The following is a 19697-nucleotide window of genomic DNA, read 5'->3' on the forward strand; positions in this document are numbered from 1 at the left end:
TTTCATCTGACCATAACACATTCTCCCAGTCCTCTTCTTGATCATCCAAATGCTCTCTAGCGAACCGCAGATGGGCCAGGAGGTGTAGTGGCTTCAGCAGGGGGACACGTCTGGCAGTGCAGGATTTGAGTCCCTGGCGGCGCATTGTGTTACTGATAGCAGCCTTTGTTACTGTGGTCCCAGCTCTCTGTAGGTCATTCACTAGGTCCCCCCGTGTGGTTCTGGGATTTTTGCTCACCATTCTTGTTATCATTTTGCACCACAGGGTGAGATCTTGCATTGAGCCCCAGATCGAGGGAAATTATCAGTGGTCTTGTATGTCTTCTGTTTTCTAATAATTGCTCCCACAGTTGATTTCTTTACACCAAGCGTTCTACCTATTGCATATTAAGTTTTCCCAGCATGGTGCAGGTCTACAATTTTGTCTCTGGTGTCCTACGACAGCTCTTTGGTCTTGGCCATAGTGGAGTTTGGAGTGTGACTGACTGAGTTGTGGACAGGTGTCTTTTATACCGATAATGAGTTAAAAGAGGTGCCATTAATACAGGTAACGAGTGGAGCCTTGTTAGACTTCGTTAGAAGTTAGACCTCTTTGACAGCCAGAAATCTTGCTTGTTTGAAGGTGACCAAATACTTATTTTCTACTCTAATTTGGAAATAAATTCTTTAAAAATCAAACAATGTGATTTTCTGTTTTTTTTTTCCACATTCTGTCTCTCATGGTTGAGGTTTACCCATGTTGACAATTACAGGCCTCTCTAATCTTTTCAAGTGGGAGAACTTGCACAATTGGTGGTTGACTAAATACTTATTTGCCCCACTGTAAATGGTTTGAATTTGTAGTGATGAGGTCACGCAGCCCTCCATTTACTTGAAAATGGACCCGAAGTGGTGCCATTTGTTTGTGCTACATTGTGCTTGTTTGTGCTGTAAACAGTTTGTGCTGCTATCGTTTTTTTTTTTTTTTTTTTTTCAAACAATTACCATTCTTTTATATGACAATCATAGGTCAACCAGCCCCCCATTTTTTATTAAAAATGGCTTAAAATGGTTTAAATTGTTTGTGTTTTGTTTGTCCTTTAAAAATTTCATATTTGCTAGTTATTGGGACAACCCTCTGTTATTGAGAGAGTTGGTACGCATGGTCAGCCATGGAAGTTCAGTTCATTCATTCATTCATTCATTTTCTGGAAAAGCTGCGAGTTACATCTTCACTCGAAATTAATATTTCAATATCTATAATACGATAGCAGCACAAACAAAAATTTTGACAGCATAAACAAGCACAAATGAATGGCACTAATTCGGGTCCAGTAAGTGGAGGGGAGGCATGATGTAATCACTACAAATTGAAAGCGTAATATCTACAAAAGTGTTTAAGTTAAAATTTTTTTTTTTTTAAATACAGCTTAAAACACGTACAAACAAATCACAAATGAATGACACAATTTTAAGCCATTTTTGATAAAAATGGGGGGCTGGTTGACCTCAGATTAACCTATGTTGACCTCAGATTAACCTATAAATGAATGGTAAATATCTCATAAACGATTGCAGCACAAACTAGTACGGACATAGCACAAATGATTGACATAATTTTTAACTAAATTTGCGTCTGATGGGGGGCTAACTTCTCAGAGGTGAAGTTTTATACAAATATGGATGTTTTTACGCACTGCCATTGTATTCCAGCAGGTTACAAAGCTAATTGGCTACCAGCAATCACAAGACACATACAGTCATAGCACAATTGTTAGTTAAGCAAACATACATTTTCAAACAAGAGAGGAAGCAAGAGCACTTAAAAAAATCATAGAGAGAACATGCAAACTCCACACTAAAAGGCAGCAGTAGAGATTCCAACCCAAAACCTCAGTGATGTGGTTTTTATTTTTTTGCATTTTTTTCTTGGTTTATAAGGAAATACTTCGGTGCATGAATAAAAAAAAACATTTCATTGTACACAACTTGTACCAAACAGATGCTTTTCTTTAGTGTGTGTGTGTAGAAATATAACCGTAGCTCTTCACTACCCAAGACTGAAGGCTATATATGTGAGTGTGTAAATAATAAATGAATGATATGAATTGGATGAAAAGCCATCACACTGGGAATGCCGCATCCCATCGCAATGCTCATTAAAAAGCACTGTAACTGCTGTAACTCAGCAGAAAAATGTATAGAGAATAAAATGGAAAAAAGAATAGATACAGGGTTGAGAAAGGGGACATATTTGACTAGAAACATTGGATTAAAAAGAAGAAACGTATGGACAGTGGAAAGATGAAGTGAAACTGCTAAACAAGTCAAGTCATATGGAAATAGCCACATCTATGTATAGTATTTAATAAGATCTTTTAACAACAAATTATCCTTAAATCAAGTGTTAGTACGGAGGTGTTTGCTACAGATTGAGTGAGGATTATTAGGTCAAGTGAAATACTCTTATCAACAGGAAGAAGAGAGAACGTGAAAGGATATTTTTATCTCCTCAGGGTGTGCTCTTGTTTTATCTCCCACCCACTATCAGTTGTTCAGCTTTCCCTGTCTTGCTTTTCCTATTTTAGCATATCCCAAAAGTTAAAACGGTGGTGATGCTTCTGAGGGCCTGAATTTTCGAGAGGGATTAAGAAAATGAGGTTATGAGGAAGTTAAACTGCTGTATATCCAGTATATTTTTAAAAAAAAATCCATTGTCAAATCAAACAAACTCATATTTCCTTGCCCTCTCGAAGGGTTTTATATTGCAGTGACATGTGGCTGAGGTAAAGAAACCTCGCCCCAAGAGAAATAAAAACAGAAACTGAAACTATTGATTTATATCCAGAGTAGCCCAGTTGACCAAAGTATATCCTCTCTGTGTTGAGGTTTATAATCTGCTTCTTGAGCTTCCTTTCCCAAAAAGGCATTTCATAGAGTGAATTTTGTCCCAATAGCATTAAAATACTGTATACGAGGCAAAACAAATGTTCACTTACAAAAAACATGTTCACATTTTTAGTCCTGTCAGGGTTCTTTTTCTTTATTATTATTATTCAAGTAAAAAGTATGCAAGATGCTCAACTCTCACACACTTAACGGTGCTTGTCATGTTTTTACTCGCGACTAGGGTTGCCACCTGTCCCTTAAAATAAGGAACAATCCGAAATTGGGAATTAAATGTTGCGTTCCGTATTGAACTAACACGGAATATAAATGAATAGATACATTTCTATGCATTTTAGGAGTTTTTGGGATGTCCCTTTTTTTCTCTGCCTGTACAGCTTTGGGCACGAGGGGGGCGTCCCATATTTCTTATTTCTGAAAGGTGGCAACCCTACTCGCGACTGCTACCACCGGCCTAAAGTGTAACTGCACCCTTCATGTTAAACCCGTGCATGGCGCGCATGGTTGTAGGAGTTGTACTGGAGTTAGAGCTGTGCTGGAAGCCGGTCTCTTCTTAATGTGTGCAGAATCCATGGTAAATTGTGGACAGTTACCGGCTAGCTCACCTGCGCAGTGTTTTATATTAAGCGGAGACGAAGCGGAGGCTCGGTGAAACAGTGACGCGCGTAACCGTGGACGCGCACAGGCTCATGTTCACCCAGTGTAAGACCCCTGTGTTCCCTTCAATAGAGTGAGTTCGACCTGAACATGCTGTATTGAAGGGAAGAAAAATGTTTTTTGGGGTCAGTATCAGTTAAAATGTCAGGGCTCTTTGTACTCATCAGGGCATTGGTGTATCATGCATGGAGTACAAAAGTATTTTACATTAACACATTTAATTCCATGTGGTACCTTTAAGGTCATTCTCACACCCACTTTACATTTCTCTCACAAAAAAAAAAAAAAAAAAACTCGACCCTTGTCATAATGAAAAAAGCTGCCTGTTTTTAAAACTGTTCCATTTACTTTGCCCACAACCATCAAAAAGACAACCCTAGCTTAGTGGTTACCACGACATGGTTCTGAGGTGAAGGGTTCAATCCTGGGCTATGACCTTCCAGTGTAAAGTTTGCATGTTCTCCCCATGCCTGTGTGGATTTTCTCCAGTTAATGTGGGTTTCTCCTACATCCGGAAAAAAAAAAAAAAAACATGCAAAGCAAGCTTGTTGATGAACACTCCATTTTTTTCCTGGCTATGAGTGTGTGCGTTAATGGTTGTTTGTCTCCTTGTGCCCTGCGATTGGCTAGCAACCAATTCAGGGTGTACCTGCCCATATTTACAGTTGTGTTCAAAATTATTAGATAAGTGTTTTTTGTTTGACATTCATTTTTCATCTGGTTTGTTATTACATCAAATAATGACATGTCAAGCAGACAAATACAACTGAAATAACAAAAATATTTTTAGGAAAATTCCAATTAATGGCCTTTCTGTGATTACCTCATGGACAAAATTATTCAACCCCCCAAGTCCACCACTCTTAAGAACAAAGGTTTCCATCAGGTGTTGTCAAACAGCAGTTGAAAACATCTGTAGAACCCTAATGAACAGCAATTAAGCAGATTTAAAAGGACTGTGACACATGACTCTTCTTGGCAGTTAATGACATCTTTATAACATGGTACAGTCCAAGGAATGGTCAAAAAAGGTCAAGGAGGAGGTCATTTCACTTCATAAGGAAAGATATGGCTATAAAAAGATAGCAAAAGGACAAAAAAAAAACTTCAAGAGACACAATTGGGAGCATAGTCTGCAAGTTTAAAGCTAAAGTCACAGTGGAAACGCTATCTGGGCGTGGTAGAAAAGGGTTTACCGTCTGCAACTGCTGTGCGATACCTGAAACGAAAGGTGGAGAAAAATCCCCGGGTGACAACTGAGGAACTACGACAGGACATGTAACAGGGAGGTATTCAGTTTTCGTCCTAGACAATAAGACACACACTGCGAGATGATGGCTTCCATGGAAGAACTCCCAGGCACGACCCCGTCCTTACTCCAAAGCATAAGAAGTATGCCAAAAATTATGTGGAGAAACCACAAAGATTTTGGCATACTGGTCTTTGAAGTGGTGTGACCAAACTGGAACTTTTTGGGCCAATGGATCAACGGTAGGTGTGGAGGAGAAAGAACAATGCCTATAAAGAAAAGGACACTATCTACTCTGAAGCACGGTGGGTGGGGGTCAGTCATGCTATGGGGTTGTTTTGCTTCTTCAGGTACAGGGAATCTTCAGCGTGTAGGAGATCTTGGAAGCAAATGTCACACAGTCATTGACAAGGCTGAGGCTTGGGTGACGTTGGACCTTCCAACAGGACAATGATCCTAAGCATACCTCAACATCTACAACATCTTGCTTCACGTCTAAAGGATGTTATTGTTGCAAAGAATGTTGTTCGAAGTACTAAAGTTATACATACTTAAGGGGTTGAATAATTTTGTCAATGAAGCAATCACAGAAAGGCCATTAATTGGAATATTCCCAAAAATATTTTTGTTATTTCAGTTGTATTTGGCTATTTGATATGTCATTATTTAATGTGATTATAAACAAGATGAAAAATAAATGCAAAACTTGCAAACACGCTTATCTACTGTGGAGGTTGAATAATTTTGAACACAACTGTAGGGTTGATCCCAGCACCCCAGACTGAATGGATTGTGTGCACAGGTTATCTTCATCCTTTGATAAGTGGCTCATAATTGATTAGTTTTCTTGTTATGTGTAACGTGCATCAGATATGCGATGATGTAACATTTAATTGTATTATTGTATGTATTTTATTGAATTATGTCATGTTCGTGAATAGAGTGGTAGCTGGACATTCGATCTCTTTGACACACGATCTTTTCGACATCCGACATATAATTTGACTCGCCATTTGTTTCTACATCCGACGACATGCTCTAAATACGACGATCTATGACAGCATCGCAGTCTCTTTGTTTTCCGCAAGATGGACGCACAGCATATTCTATTGTGAGAGAAATCGACATTGGGTCGAACAATATTAGTGCAGGTGGTGAAAAAAAGGAAAAAGGTGAGTCTTACCATTTACATGAAGATGGATAATAATGGATATGATTGAAAAATGGGGTGCGCTCTGCGCATCCTTAATATGGCTCAACAATACAACCGTAGACTGTCTTGCTGAGTGGTCCTCCTCCATTCACCAGTCTTTATAAGTTAAGGTGGCAATTATTATTGTGGTAACATCGCCAAAGAACTCGCCAGCGTCGTCAAGTTTCTAATCATTTATTCCATCAACTTGTGCCTAGTGTCCCCCGCAGCAAGTAAACAAAGTTAAAGTGAGGCTCATGCTGTTAGCCACGCGATGCGTTCAGGTACACCACAAAAACACACTCGCCACATTAGAATCCAGTTTGTTACATTGTTACTAGGGGTGTAACGGTACACAAAAATCTCGGTTCGGTACGTACCTCGGTTTTGAGGTCACGGTTCGGTTCATTTTCGGTAAAGTATGAAAACAAAATGCAAAATACAAATGTGCTAGTTGTTTATTACACACTTTTGTGCTTTCAACAATGGAACATTAGCCTATACAAAGCTAGAATTCTGCTCAAAAATAGAAAATACTATATTCTGAAATGTAGATATTTTGAAAAACAAAATAAAAATAACTTAGCTAAGCTTAGCTAAGACTTTTTCTTTAAAATAAATATCTGATGTGCAAAATTGAACAGTTGCAACACTGAAATGAAGAGTTGTTCCATCTATATTCCTTTTTAATTTGAATTCCCCACCCAGATGGTCAACCATCTTCCATGTTAACATTTAACCGTTACCCACGCTGCTCACTGCACTTCTGAGTGGTGCGACGGCCCTGGACGTTTAATTGTTATCTTTTTTGAGACTGTCAGTCATCTGATCACCGCGTCCGCCAGCTGGCTGCCTCCCCTCCCAACGTGGCGTACTCTGATTGACGCCGGACGGGCTGACGATGTTACCGCCGCTGACGGGCCACCCGAACAAGCCGCTGTCTGACATGTATCCATTATGCAGCGCTTTGTTTACATTTGCGGCGATAACGACACTTGCTTTATGTCAGCTAATCCGATACACGGTAATACGGCTCTGGGTAATATTATTAGGCCGTTGTTTGAACTTACATACCCATGTGTGTGTTGTATTGTGCCTGAGTCTTGTTAACCAAATAAAGGCAGCGTTAACAAAAGTCATCTGACCGCTCGTCATTTTACAGTCAACACTCAGAGTTCGCAACTTCGCATTTGACAGCATACGTGCCGCGTACCTCCTCGCCAGCTGTTTGCTCGCTATTCATTCACCTGTGCATTTGATTGCTATTTTGTTACACTCCCGCTTTTTCGGTGAGGTATTTTGTGTTTATTCGTTATTGGATCGTTTTTGTTCACCACTGTAAATAAGAGCACCGCCGCAGTAGAGGTAAACTGCTGTTTTCGTTCAACCTGTTTTGTTTAGTGTAGAAGCCAGGTTAGTGGCTGTATTGTTTTTTCTTTTTTACAATCAGGGTTTACTTAGCGGGTGGGGTTCAAGTGGAGTTTCATTTTGTTTGATGTTTTGGCCTTGGCTTACGCTGAAGCCAGCTTCTTCCGCATTTTATATATTTTGTTCATTGCGAGTTCGACTTGTGTGAATAAATTTGGGTCCACTTGCAACTTGTGTGAGTGTCTCATTTTATGTTACGCCCTTAGCAGCCGTCCGTGGGACGTAACAGTGGGATTATGGGAAGCATGAGCGGGCATTCCGCGCTTGTGTTAAATGCGTCAGATATTTTAACGTGATTAATTCAAAAAAATTAATTACCGCCCGTTAACGCGCTAAATTTGACAGCACTTTACATTTCGTCAGAAACTCGTTCGGTACGCCCCCGTACCGAACCGAGGGCCCCAAACCGAAACGGTTCAACACAAATACATGTACCGTTACACCCTTAATTATTACAGGTATTATTTTTATAATTATTACTAATATTATTATTCCAATTTTTATTCATAATGTGTTTGTTTTGCTCTTTGTAATTAATATTTGCAATTGTAACATCAGTATTTATTAAGAATTTAGTTTAGGTTTTCGGGCTGTGGAACGAATTAATGGAATTATAATGTATTCTTATGGGAAAATCCTGCTCGACCTAGGGCCATTTCGATTTACCAATAAGGTCCTGAAACGAATCAACTTCGTATGTGGAGGTACCACTGTATATTTTATTGAATTGTGCTATGTTTGTGATTACAATTGTACTCTTTCATTTTAGGAAGATACATACAGTAACATCTGTCCAGGGTCCGCAGATGAAAAATATCCCTTAGGCTAATTTTTGCATTTTTACAGTAATGTTTATTAATATGGCTTGTCTCTATAATTCAATGCAGCAGGATGAGAGGATTCTTAGCTTGGTTTGTTTAAGTTTCACATTGAGCTTATGACAGCGAAAATTTAAAAGTACAATTCGGTGCTGCACATCAAACGCAATTTTGTATTGAGATAGTGGCATTGACACAACTTATTATATTTCTGTGGATGTTTCAGCATGAATGAAAACAAATCTTTCTCAACTTCAAAGCACAGAAAATAATTGGCTTATTCCCGCCTCGCGCTCACTGACACATAAAATTCACTTATTTAGTCTACTCATATTTCCTGTTTCAAGTGACAAGCTGTCTCATGGCAGGAGCAACAAGCATTGCCAATGTGTCTTTTGAAAATGTTGGGAAAAATAAACAGTGGATCTCTAAAATACTGACTAATACGTGATGTCAGGTATGTACCTGTATATATTTAAATGCTTACCTGAGCCAATTACTTCTTCCATCTTGACACATGAAGGGTCAATTTCCTTGGCAAACTCTCGGACAGCCTCATTGGGGTCTTCATAGGTGAAAGGGTCAATGTATATCTTGACTCCTGGTGAACTGTGACCATCAGAGAGTGTCGGGAAGGTCACCGTGGGGGCAGGACCACTAAACATGTCAGTTCTCAGGGTCACCTCTGATAAAAGAGAAAAGATAAGCACTTAGAAAGTTCACTATAAGCAAAAGCCAAGTTGTTCTGTTGATGATAAAGAAAGAAAAATAAACTAGTGGAAATAACCACAAAAAAAAAAAAAGAAATTATAATACATTTATAAGGATGGGAATCGAGATGGGAATCTTATAGAGAACCGGTTCCACTTGTTCCGATTCCATGGAATGGTTTGGTAATTTATCTAATGATTCTTTTATTTATTCCAACCAGCATGATTTATGTTTCATGATTTACGCATGTTGCACATATTCGATTCAGCAGGCACTGCTACATGATAACTCAAGGAGAGACTAATAATCAAGTATAATCTGGAGAGAGTCGTTGCTGAGTGAATTTGCATTGATTTTCACAGGCCATGTCATTATTCATGAGACTACTTAAAGAAATGTTGATTTTCCCCAAAAAGTCTATTAATGGGTCTATCGTATTCCTCGTCGAATACTCTATAAGAAAAATATAACATATATGCATCTAGAATAATCCTGAACGATTTTATTAGCAATTTTAATACTCCTGTTAGAAAGATTCCATGGGTATGCGTTCGTTCCCATAGCAACCAGTCAGTTACTTCCTGTTATTGTTGTACGTCACGCGCCAAGAATAGGCGTAAGTTGCGCATTTCGAGCAAAGGACGGCCACCTGTTGTGTCTGTGCGAGGAAGTATTAATTTGCGTGCGTCAATGAACGAATGTAAGTATTTACTCTTAATGCCATAAAGTTCTTATGCTAAGTTAGAGCCATTATCAGCGCGACCATTTCGTGTTTTTACTGTTACGTCGGGTGGTTGCTGCCGCTCGTTCTCGCTGCGTCGAAGAGAGCGTTGTTTACATTATATTCGCGTTGCACATTTGTGTTAAGAGGGAATGTGTTAGTTTAGCATATTAAGATGATGTTGTACATCCATATGAGTGTAAAGTGTTGGTTTTTGCCACTTTTATGGCCAAGATGACCGCACGTGCATGCAACGGGCCTCTGGGTTTGCGCGCGCATGCGCACGCCCCCTCCACCTTTAAGTTCATCATAATGTGCGAGTCATATATGTGTGGTATTGACTGCTTTACAGTAAATTTGCATTGTTTATTGCATCAGCACTAATATGATGTAATTTTCTTTCCTTTCAGAACCACACATATACCCACACATTCCAGTCTTCTTCCACACAAATACAAATACATTAACATCTTTCCACGCGTGCTCTCATCTGCTCATTGAGTGATTGTCATATCAAGTGCCATTGCCTGTATATAGTTGGATTAAAAGTGCCAAAGACCAACTCCACTCTCCGCTCCTTGTGTTCTAACCGACACCCCGAGGCGAATGAACCATGAAACATATTGAACCCAGAACCTCATACAGTCCATTCGTCCAAATTAGAATCGATAAAGAATCGAATCGTTAAGCAATATCGATAATGGAATCGGAATCATAAAAATCGTATCAATTGCCATCCCTATACATTAATGTCGTCCTAAACAATTACCTTATTTTTCGGACTTTAAGTCACACCTGGGTATATGTCGCACCAGCCATAAAATGCCCAACGAAGAGGAAAAAAAAACATATAAGTCGCACCGGAGTATAAGTCGCATTTCTGGGGGAAATTTACTTGATAAAACCCAACACATAGAACAGATACGTCATCTTGAAAGGCAATTTAAAATAAAAATACAATAGAGAACAACATGCTAAATAAGTGCACAGTATGATAATGTTACATGATGCATAAACAACGAAATGCGAACATGGCGGGTATGTTAATGTAACATAGCTATTAAGAGTTATTCAGATAACTATGGCATACGCCAAAACACCGAAATAACATGTGAAATGATATAATAATGTGTTAATAATTTCACACATAAGTCGCTCCAGAGTATAAGTCGCACCCCCAACCAAACTATGAAAAAAAACTGTGACTTACTAGTCCGAAAAATACAGTATGAGCAGCTTGGTTTGGCAATTGAGTGCTTATAAAGAGACACATTAGCAGTATAACGTTATTAGCTTCTCATAGATAATACTTACTTGATGACTTGTCATCAAGTGAGGCAAGGAGATCTCTTTATGTTTTTCATGTTTTATGGTGTAGTAATGCTTTACATAACGTAATGCTTTCATTGTATTTAATCTAAGATGACTTCCATTTATTCAAAACTCAGGACTCTGCTTTGGCAAGTAGAAACAAGCAGGTGGCTGAGAAATTCAGTCCATCGGTTGTCAATCTAAAGGTCAACCACTAGGTTGGGGTGAGTGCTATCTTATTTCTATAAGGCAGTTAGGCCCTAAAATAGGCTGATTTTTTCATGACAGGAAATAGGTTGCCGAAAAGTGTCATTCTTGATGCTTGAAGTGTTTTGAAGAAAGCACCTCAAATCAGTTTTGAAGAAATGCATGATGTGTTTCCTGTAACACCAATAGCCATCACATGATTACTTGAAGTCCCAGTAAGATTTGCAACAGTCAACAAGTATTAAAACCATGATGTTCAATAAGATTTGAGTCGGGAGTCTTGATCATAGCCAAATCTTTTGTTCTTAGCAGTGTGATTTGAGTCATTATCCAGTTGCAGGACCCAAAGCCTGCGGTGGGTCCCAGGTTTTTTGACATTGGTTAGCACATTTCACACCACAATGTCTGGCTCATCTGGGGGTTTAATTATACTCTGTGCAGATGCAAGAAACCCTGCTGCAACAAAGCATCTCAGGAAATATGCAGGCTTCTTTCTTGTTTCCTGGGAGCTCCAATGTTCTTTTCTTTGTGCAAACGGCAGAAGCAAAAGCGTTTGTACCCATCCAAAGAAACACGATAGAAACTCCAAACACACAGCTGAGAACCTTAAATAATGGCAAAGAAAAAAAAACATTGGACCTTTTTGAAGTGGCATTCAATGAGCGCTGACCTAATTCTGATGAAACATGTAGACATGAAGACAGCATTAAAACCTGAGCATTTGAGGAGTGTGCTCAAGGAGTGGTCCAAAATTCACATTGACAGTTGCATAAGTCTCATAAGTATGGTTTTTTCAATAGTGTACTTATATGTGATTAACATGAGATAAAATACAAAAGCCATTATAAACTACATAGCTGAAGTCTCAGTCATATTAAGTCATTTTGTGGAGCCGTTAATGAAAAGTACGTAAAGTTGCTGATTTTTACATCTCTGTATTTAAAATGAAACATTTTACATTTTATTTCATCTTCAGTGTGTAAATTCTAGTCATACACACATATATGGCGGAAAACACTCAGGTGACTTGAAGTTCCGCTCTGAGATACCCAATTTGGCCAAATTTCAGAATTGTCCGATATGCACGTGTGATACATCATTGGAAAGCTTAAAATCTCAATTTTCTGGGGAAAGAAAAATTTTGAACAGGAGGGCATTTTCAAAGGGAAAAAAAATTCAACAGCGAAACCCTAACTGGAGGTGAAAGCGTGAGAGAACATAATTAAAGACGTTATTAAAGAGATTTTAATGAGCTATTATCACGTACATACCTTGTTTTGATCCAAAAAGTCCGTATAGCATGTCTCACCGTGCGTCAAGACACAGCTGTGAATGGCCACAGAATGACTTTTTGGGGGTTTTATATGGGTGAAACACGGTAATATAACACGGGTCGCAATGCAAAAATCGCAGACTTCAAGGAGTGGTCGAGATTTTCTTTTTCAAATATTTACCATTTTAAATGTTTTTTTTTTGTTTTTTTTGTTTTTTTTATTTGTATATGTTTGGATAGATTATTTATCATTTCAAATAACGGGGAAAATGCGACAGCAACAAAAAAAATACAATTAAGCGATAGTTATGAGGTAGATATCCATGACTTATTTACAGACACCATTTTTTCATTGTGACGTAATTTGTTTAAAGTTTAAAATATGCAAGTGAATAATTTTTTTAAGTCGTGATTCTAAGCTAAAATGTCAGATATTTTGAATAATAAATATAATTACTTACCTTTTTTTTTATGGCTGGGTTGAAACAAAAGCGGTCGCGCGACGTCTGTGAACAGGGGTTTCCAGGGTAAAACGAACAAATTAAAACTAGTTCGGGGGCTTAATGCGCCATGAATATTTTCTATTCTATTGATAGAACAATATGTCTATACGCTGCAATAGCAGTTTCATGGCGCATTAAGCCCCCAAACTATTTTTTATTTGTCCGTTTTACCTTGGAGACCCCCGTTTACAGACACTGTGCAACCGTTTTCTGTTTCAACCCAGCCATAAAAAGAAGTAATTATATTTATTATTCGAAATGTCTATGTCTATATATATTATACATATATTTTCTAAATACTGCGGTAACTATAACATTCATACCAAATTAATCAATAGACCCTACCCACCGACGTCACAAAACCACGTGCTCGCTGTATGGTTCCGCCCACTTGTCCGTCATTTTGTCTCTGTATTAGCATTGGTTTCAATTGATCGAGGAATTTAAAATGCATTTCATGGAAGACCCGGTGCTTTCTGATGCCGTAAACTCACTGGATGTGTTGCATAAAAGGCGTTATGTGGAAAAGCTTCGTTCTATACAGTCGCCAGATCCATATTTGATGCCCAAATCGATGTTTTTCGACCCACTGTCTTCGCCTTGTCTGCCTGACATCTGCTACGCTGATATTTACAATTATCTTGTCCACACAAAATCAGCCTATTCTCACGAAAATTTGAAAAACTTCAAGAGCTTGGAGGCTTATAAATACTTTGTTGCTGGTTGGGTGAAGCAGGTCCTCGTCCACGAAAATTCGGCAGGAATCTATCTTGTGCTTGGAAAGGTGAGTTACGAAATTTTCAATTCAAAATCTTTTGTTATTGCTAACATCCACTGTCAAGTCTAATGTATTTCATGTCGTTTGTCAATGGAGTTAAGGCTTTTAATGTTTATATGGTTTAGCGATAGCACTCTCACTACATACATACGTGTATGTTGTCGGCGATTAGCCTAGCAATGATCTTAATTGTGGTTATTTGTCAGCCCAAAACCCTCTAAGTATATCTTAAATGCATCTTACCGGATATAAAATGACTGCTACATAGTCTGTGGTGATTTTTTGGTGCCCAGTTTTCACGTCGAATTGCAGCCGTCCATTTCGCTCTCCTCTTTGGATCCCTCGGAATACGGTAAAACTTCAAGTCTCTCCTTCCATCTTCTCTGTTAGTGCAACCAACAGCCACACACGCCTTCACCATTTTGATTATTAATGTTAAGGAGCAGAAAAACACGCCGTAAATAGGAGGAATGTACGTAGCCGTAACAGGTTAACACTATGTTTTGACGGACAATTGGGCGGTACCATTCAGGAGAGCGGAGTTGTGACGTCACGTGGGTAGGGTCTATAGTTTTGGTCATGATAATTTTGACATAAAAATCCAATGCCATTTCATCTCTGTGAGACATACACCAATACATTGTACAAAGTCTTATCGGCATTGTGGGAATTATAATGTCTACATAGACGACTTTCTTCTGGTTTTATTTCCTAAACATTGGTGAAATGCCTGCCCTTTAGTGTCATTGACATGAACAAGAAATCATACCTCCCCCTGCATTGTACTGCTGCAGCTTGTCACCATACACACTCTCTTTCAATTGCCTCCTTCTGCAGGAAGAAAAAAAATGCAAAAGTAAAATGAATTAATGCATTGATACAAAGACAAAATTCACTTTAAATTTAATGCAACATCCCATTTTGGAATATCAAAAAGAGACATAAAAAAGTACAAAGTCTATCTAATTCATTATTTGCTGACAGGCCCCAATGTGTTTTGTCGACTTTTAACTGAGGGTGCAGCTGAGGAAACAAACTGTACAGTATATATTATTTGCATTATGGTAACTGATCTTCACACAGACACCTTGCAGTATTTGGCACACAGCCGAGCGCTTGTCACTTAATATTCCTGGGAGGTCATCTTACCACAGCAACCTTGGACATAGTGTATCTCAAAACCTACTTAAAATTGCCAGGAAACACAGAAAATTTTGCTGTAATTGGAGTCCATACACAAAGCACAAAGGCCATCTTGAAATTGCCTTTTTATTATTTTTTTTCCTAACCATTTAATTGGTTTGGGAAGGAAGTGGCTAAAGATGCCTAAAGAGTTCTTTTTGTTCCCCTCAGAAAAAGTAAGCATCCTTGTTAAAATGTACTCTATCATTGCTCCCATTAATTTTTTTAGATGAACAAAATATCCATTTGCTTCAAATATTGTTCACAAAACTATCTAAAACTGGGATCAAGATGCAGATTAGAAAGCATGATTATTGCACAGGTGTAAGAAACGGTCATTTTGTGTTTGTGGATAATATTTTAGATCTTTGATGTTGTCTCTTCAAAAATGGGAGCCAAAAAAGTATTGTGTTTATATTTTTGTTCAGTATATTTTAGTGCTAAAAAAAATCATTAATTTGACTAGATAGCAGTTTCACCGCTCATCACAATAGTGGATGGACTTGTGCATCGGATTTACAACAGGGCACATTATGGAAATTCTAGAATCCATACCTAAAGTTGAACTGAAAATCAGTCATTTTAGTTAGAAGCAGTGTTGGGCACGTTACTTTAGAAAAAGTAATTAGTTATAGTTACTCACTACTTCTTTCAAAAAGTTACTGAGATAGTAACTGAATTACTCTATTTTAAAAGTAAACTAGTTACCAGGGAAAGTAGCTATTTTCGTTACTTTAAAAAGAAGTTGTTGTATATCAATGAATTTGAAATTTTCTGAGCAGTATTCTAGCCAGTTGAATAGAGAAGAACAGACAGGGAGTTGTGTTATAGAACCTTGTAATATTTATTGCACCTCACCAGCAACAGATTTATCCTACACTTGAAGTGGAACAAAAATAAACAGATTTGAATTGCTTACCACTAGGGGTGTGACAAAATATTGAAATGGTGATACATCACGATACTTTGTATCCCAAAAGGTTATCGATATGCTCCTGCCAAGAATCGAGATATCGTTTTAAAAAGGTGTCAATGTCTAAAAATAAAAACGAACCAACAAGTTGCTACCAAAATCTCAGTTAACTCTAAGGCTGCATTAACGGTGCTCGACGCCCAATCCATTTAGACTGGGAACATTCGTTCATTCGAAACTAGAGCATTCACAGTCATTTTGTCTGATTTTTAGGGCATTTACAGGTCATTTCCTGTTGAGTTTGAGTCACTGCCTGTTCATTTGGGTTATTCCCGGATCACTTCCTGTTCTGTAACTCAAAATAAACAGGAAGAGACCCATAAAATAACCCAAAATCAACAGGAAGTAACTGAAAATCAACAGGTAAATGACCTTAAATGGCCCAAAATTGACTGGCATTGGCTGCCACTGACAGCCACATTCAATCCGTTTGAAGTGGGAGGGATGGCAGGGAATGAACAAATCTTCATTCGCTGCCACCCTCCCAGTTCAAATGGATTGGACGTCTGCTAGTGATAAACTCATTCCAAATCACAGCGGAAGCTTGTTTTTTCTGTTTATTAGTTGTTTGTAGAATATCCTAGAATGATTTCCTGACCAATGTATCGATAATCGTTGTATCGCACTATCGTCAGATCATCGTTATCGTGAGCATTTTATCGCAAATCGTATCTTATCATGAGTTACCAAGAGGTTCCCACTCCTACTTACCACAGATGTCGACAAAAGCTTTGCCCCGGGACATAAATTACACTTTACATGTACGTTCTTTCCTTTAATTTCGACCATCTTGAAATAGTATGTATATCTCCACCTCATAAAGGACAAATTTTCCTCTGAATGCTCTGCCATCATATCCCTCTGCATCTGTTTTGCGTGTGTGTGTTTGCCGCACGTGCTCTTCCGGTTTGTGTGTGAAAACACCAGCTCTGAAGTACGTGCGCTATTAGGCTCGAGCGTTTACGTCACAGAATCGGGGATCACGTGAGATTTGACAACAACGCAGCCATATTGGAAGCAGGTCTGGCTCGCAGGACATTAAACTTTAACTTGCCAGTTCGATAAAGAGACAAACTCGTTACTAAGGCGAAGAACAGATATGTGATCAAACGTAAGGATGTGAACAATGTTGACTCTTACGAGCAAGCTGAAGACAAATGGAGTAAAGATGTCGACGGGCTTCCACAATTACGCAAAATGGACATTCTGCTGTATTTATTGTTTGCTGTATGTTACTAAACTCATCAGCGATTCCGAAATTACAAATCGCTACAAAGCTACGAACGATTATGACCGTATCGAAGGGCAACTCCATTGTTCTTGCAAAGGTAGGCTATGTGTGTTTACTATTTTCATTGCCATGAACCTGAACGCACCCCAAGTCTTGGATGACAAATAAACAGCAGAGTAGACTTGCTACGGCTGGTAGTTTCTTCAATTTATTCAAAATAAGTAACGTACCGCTTTTGACCGTCAGTAACGGTAACGGCGTTGTAACGGTGGAAAAAATAATTAGTTAGATTACCCCATTACTGAAAAAAAAATAATGCCGTTATGTAACGCCGTTATTCTCAACACTGGTTAGAAGTGGACATTTTGCAGGAATACTATGCTAGTCTATTTAACAGATTCCAAATCACAAAATCAGCCCTAATTAGAAAGCAGCTACCATGGAAAAATGGGTAATACGCTGTAAGACGTTTTAGCCTATGCCAAGGTATGTGAACAGCAGAGGGTGTCACAATTGGACGATCATTTAGAGGATTTACCATGACAACGGGGGAGGGAGGGTTCATTCATTGTTGCCTGTGGCTTTAATTTACATTAACAATCTAAAGATTGTTCTAAAAAAATGAATGAGTGTTAAGTACATGGGAAAGCCAAGAAAAACTGACTGTTTCTCATGTGCGCAGACTATAAGGGGAAGACATATATCTAAAAGCACTTTTGTTCTAGGTGTATTACCTGGTACAAATGATGGCAATGGCTACCAGAGAGACAATACACACTCCACCGACTAAGGAGCCTGCAATCAGCGAGAGCTGTTGTCCTAGCTCTGATTTGAACTCATCTGCAAAATCATAAAAGACGAACATTGTTTATTAATTGAGCTATAGGCCATTTAATAATACAAAACAAGTAATTCTGCGTGCCTGACTGATTCTAATGTGAACAACATGGTAATTATGCTTTTGAAGCCCATATTAATGTCAGATGATTTTTTGAAATAATATTTGCAACCATTTTTCTACTCTAGCTAAACCTCTCATATCTTTTGATTGTGCAAGCAGCTCCCACTCCTCTACACACCTCCACATCACTTCAGTTGCACACCCACACACTTACCATCAGTGAGTGTTTGGAATAGCATCTCTTTGCTATAGGCTCCATAGCCAGCCACAGTGCGGGCCCTCACCTGAACCACATAGCCAGTGCCCGGCCTCAGCCCTTCCAAAATCACACTTGGGGTCTCGCTCTCAACTGTTGAACTGTTTGACAGTGGAGGCTGAGACTGTGGGGACAGTGCAAAGGGATAAACATGTCAGAGACAAAAAAATGAATGACCCTCAGACGAACTTTCCATATTTTCAAAAACTGATAACCTTAATATAATGAGCTTTGTTGAATTGCGCTTCAGTTGTGTCATGGTATGGACATATCTCCAAAGAACAGAGACACAGTGAGAAAAATTGGTTAATGGTAGTCTGAACTGTTAGTCACACATGAACCCAGCTTGCCTGCACAGCAGACAGCTGCAGCTGATAACTTGGATTGAAATGACAACACCCCCTCTTTGCACACAGAATTTCTGCTTTATCCTTCTGGGAGCTGGGTTATTTTATTTTAAGTATTTTAAACAGATCTGTATCCAAATCAGTTTTCTGAGATCAGAAAGAGTAGCACTGACTTGTACCTGTTTTTTTCATGTTTTTTTTTTTTTTTTTTTTAAACATGCTTTTTTCCCCCCTAGAAAGAGCTAGTGTTGTAATAAGGGCATCTTCCGGTCTATAGTTTTCTGACATACTGTACTTTTGGTATACAACCTATGCTATGGCAGAATAATATTTTTGTATATATTTACTCTAGGTCTGTCAAAATTATCGCGTTAACGGGCGGTAATTATTTTTTTAAAATTAATCACGTTAAAATATTTGACGCATTTAACGCACATGCCGCGCTCAAACAGATTAAAATGACAGCACAGTGTCATGTCCATTTGTTACTTGTGTTTTTTTGGTGTTTTGTCGCCCTCTGCTGGCGCTTGGGTGCGACTGATTTTATGGGTTTCAGCACCATGAGCATTGTGTAATTATTGACATCAACAATGGCGAGCTACTGGCTTATTTTTTGTTTGAAAATTTTACAAATTTTATTATAACGAAAACATTAAGAGGTGTTTTAATATAAAATTTCTATAAGAACTACAAGTCTTTCTATCCATGGATCATTTTAACAGAATGTTAATAATGTTAATGCTATCTTGTTGATTTATTGTTATAATAAACAAATACAGTACTTATGTACAGTATGTTGATTGTATATATCCGTCTTGTGTCTTATCTTTCCATTCCAACAATAATTTACATAAAAATATGGTATATTTTATAGGTGGTTTGAATTGCGATTAATTACGATTAATTAATTTTTAAGCTGTGGTTAACTCGATTAAAAATTTTAATCGTTTGACAGCCCTAATTTACACTAATTTGGGGATGTACCAATGCACTGTTATCCTCGAGAAGTTAATCTGGAAACGTAACATGCTGTTTACAGGTAACACATACAGTGTTGTTAATAATGGCGTTAG

The 19697-nt window shown here is 38.3% G+C and overlaps 1 protein-coding gene across 1 annotated transcript in view; it reads right to left on the bottom strand.

Annotated features, from left to right (window-relative positions):
- The window catches only part of LOC130918369 (ephrin type-B receptor 1-like), a 157358-nt gene that overhangs the window by 36714 nt on the left and 100947 nt on the right, over nucleotides 1-19697 (bottom strand). The window contains exons 10-13 of the mRNA XM_057840045.1: nucleotides 18236-18401; nucleotides 17855-17960; nucleotides 14504-14565; nucleotides 8718-8915 (exon numbers count right to left, since the gene is read on the bottom strand). Coding sequence (XP_057696028.1) covers nucleotides 8718-8915; nucleotides 14504-14565; nucleotides 17855-17960; nucleotides 18236-18401 — 532 coding nt within the window. The remainder of the gene's footprint in view (nucleotides 1-8717; nucleotides 8916-14503; nucleotides 14566-17854; nucleotides 17961-18235; nucleotides 18402-19697) is intronic.

The sequence above is a fragment of the Corythoichthys intestinalis genome, chromosome 7, assembly GCF_030265065.1.
Source record: "Corythoichthys intestinalis isolate RoL2023-P3 chromosome 7, ASM3026506v1, whole genome shotgun sequence".
NCBI lineage: Eukaryota > Metazoa > Chordata > Actinopteri > Syngnathiformes > Syngnathidae > Corythoichthys > Corythoichthys intestinalis.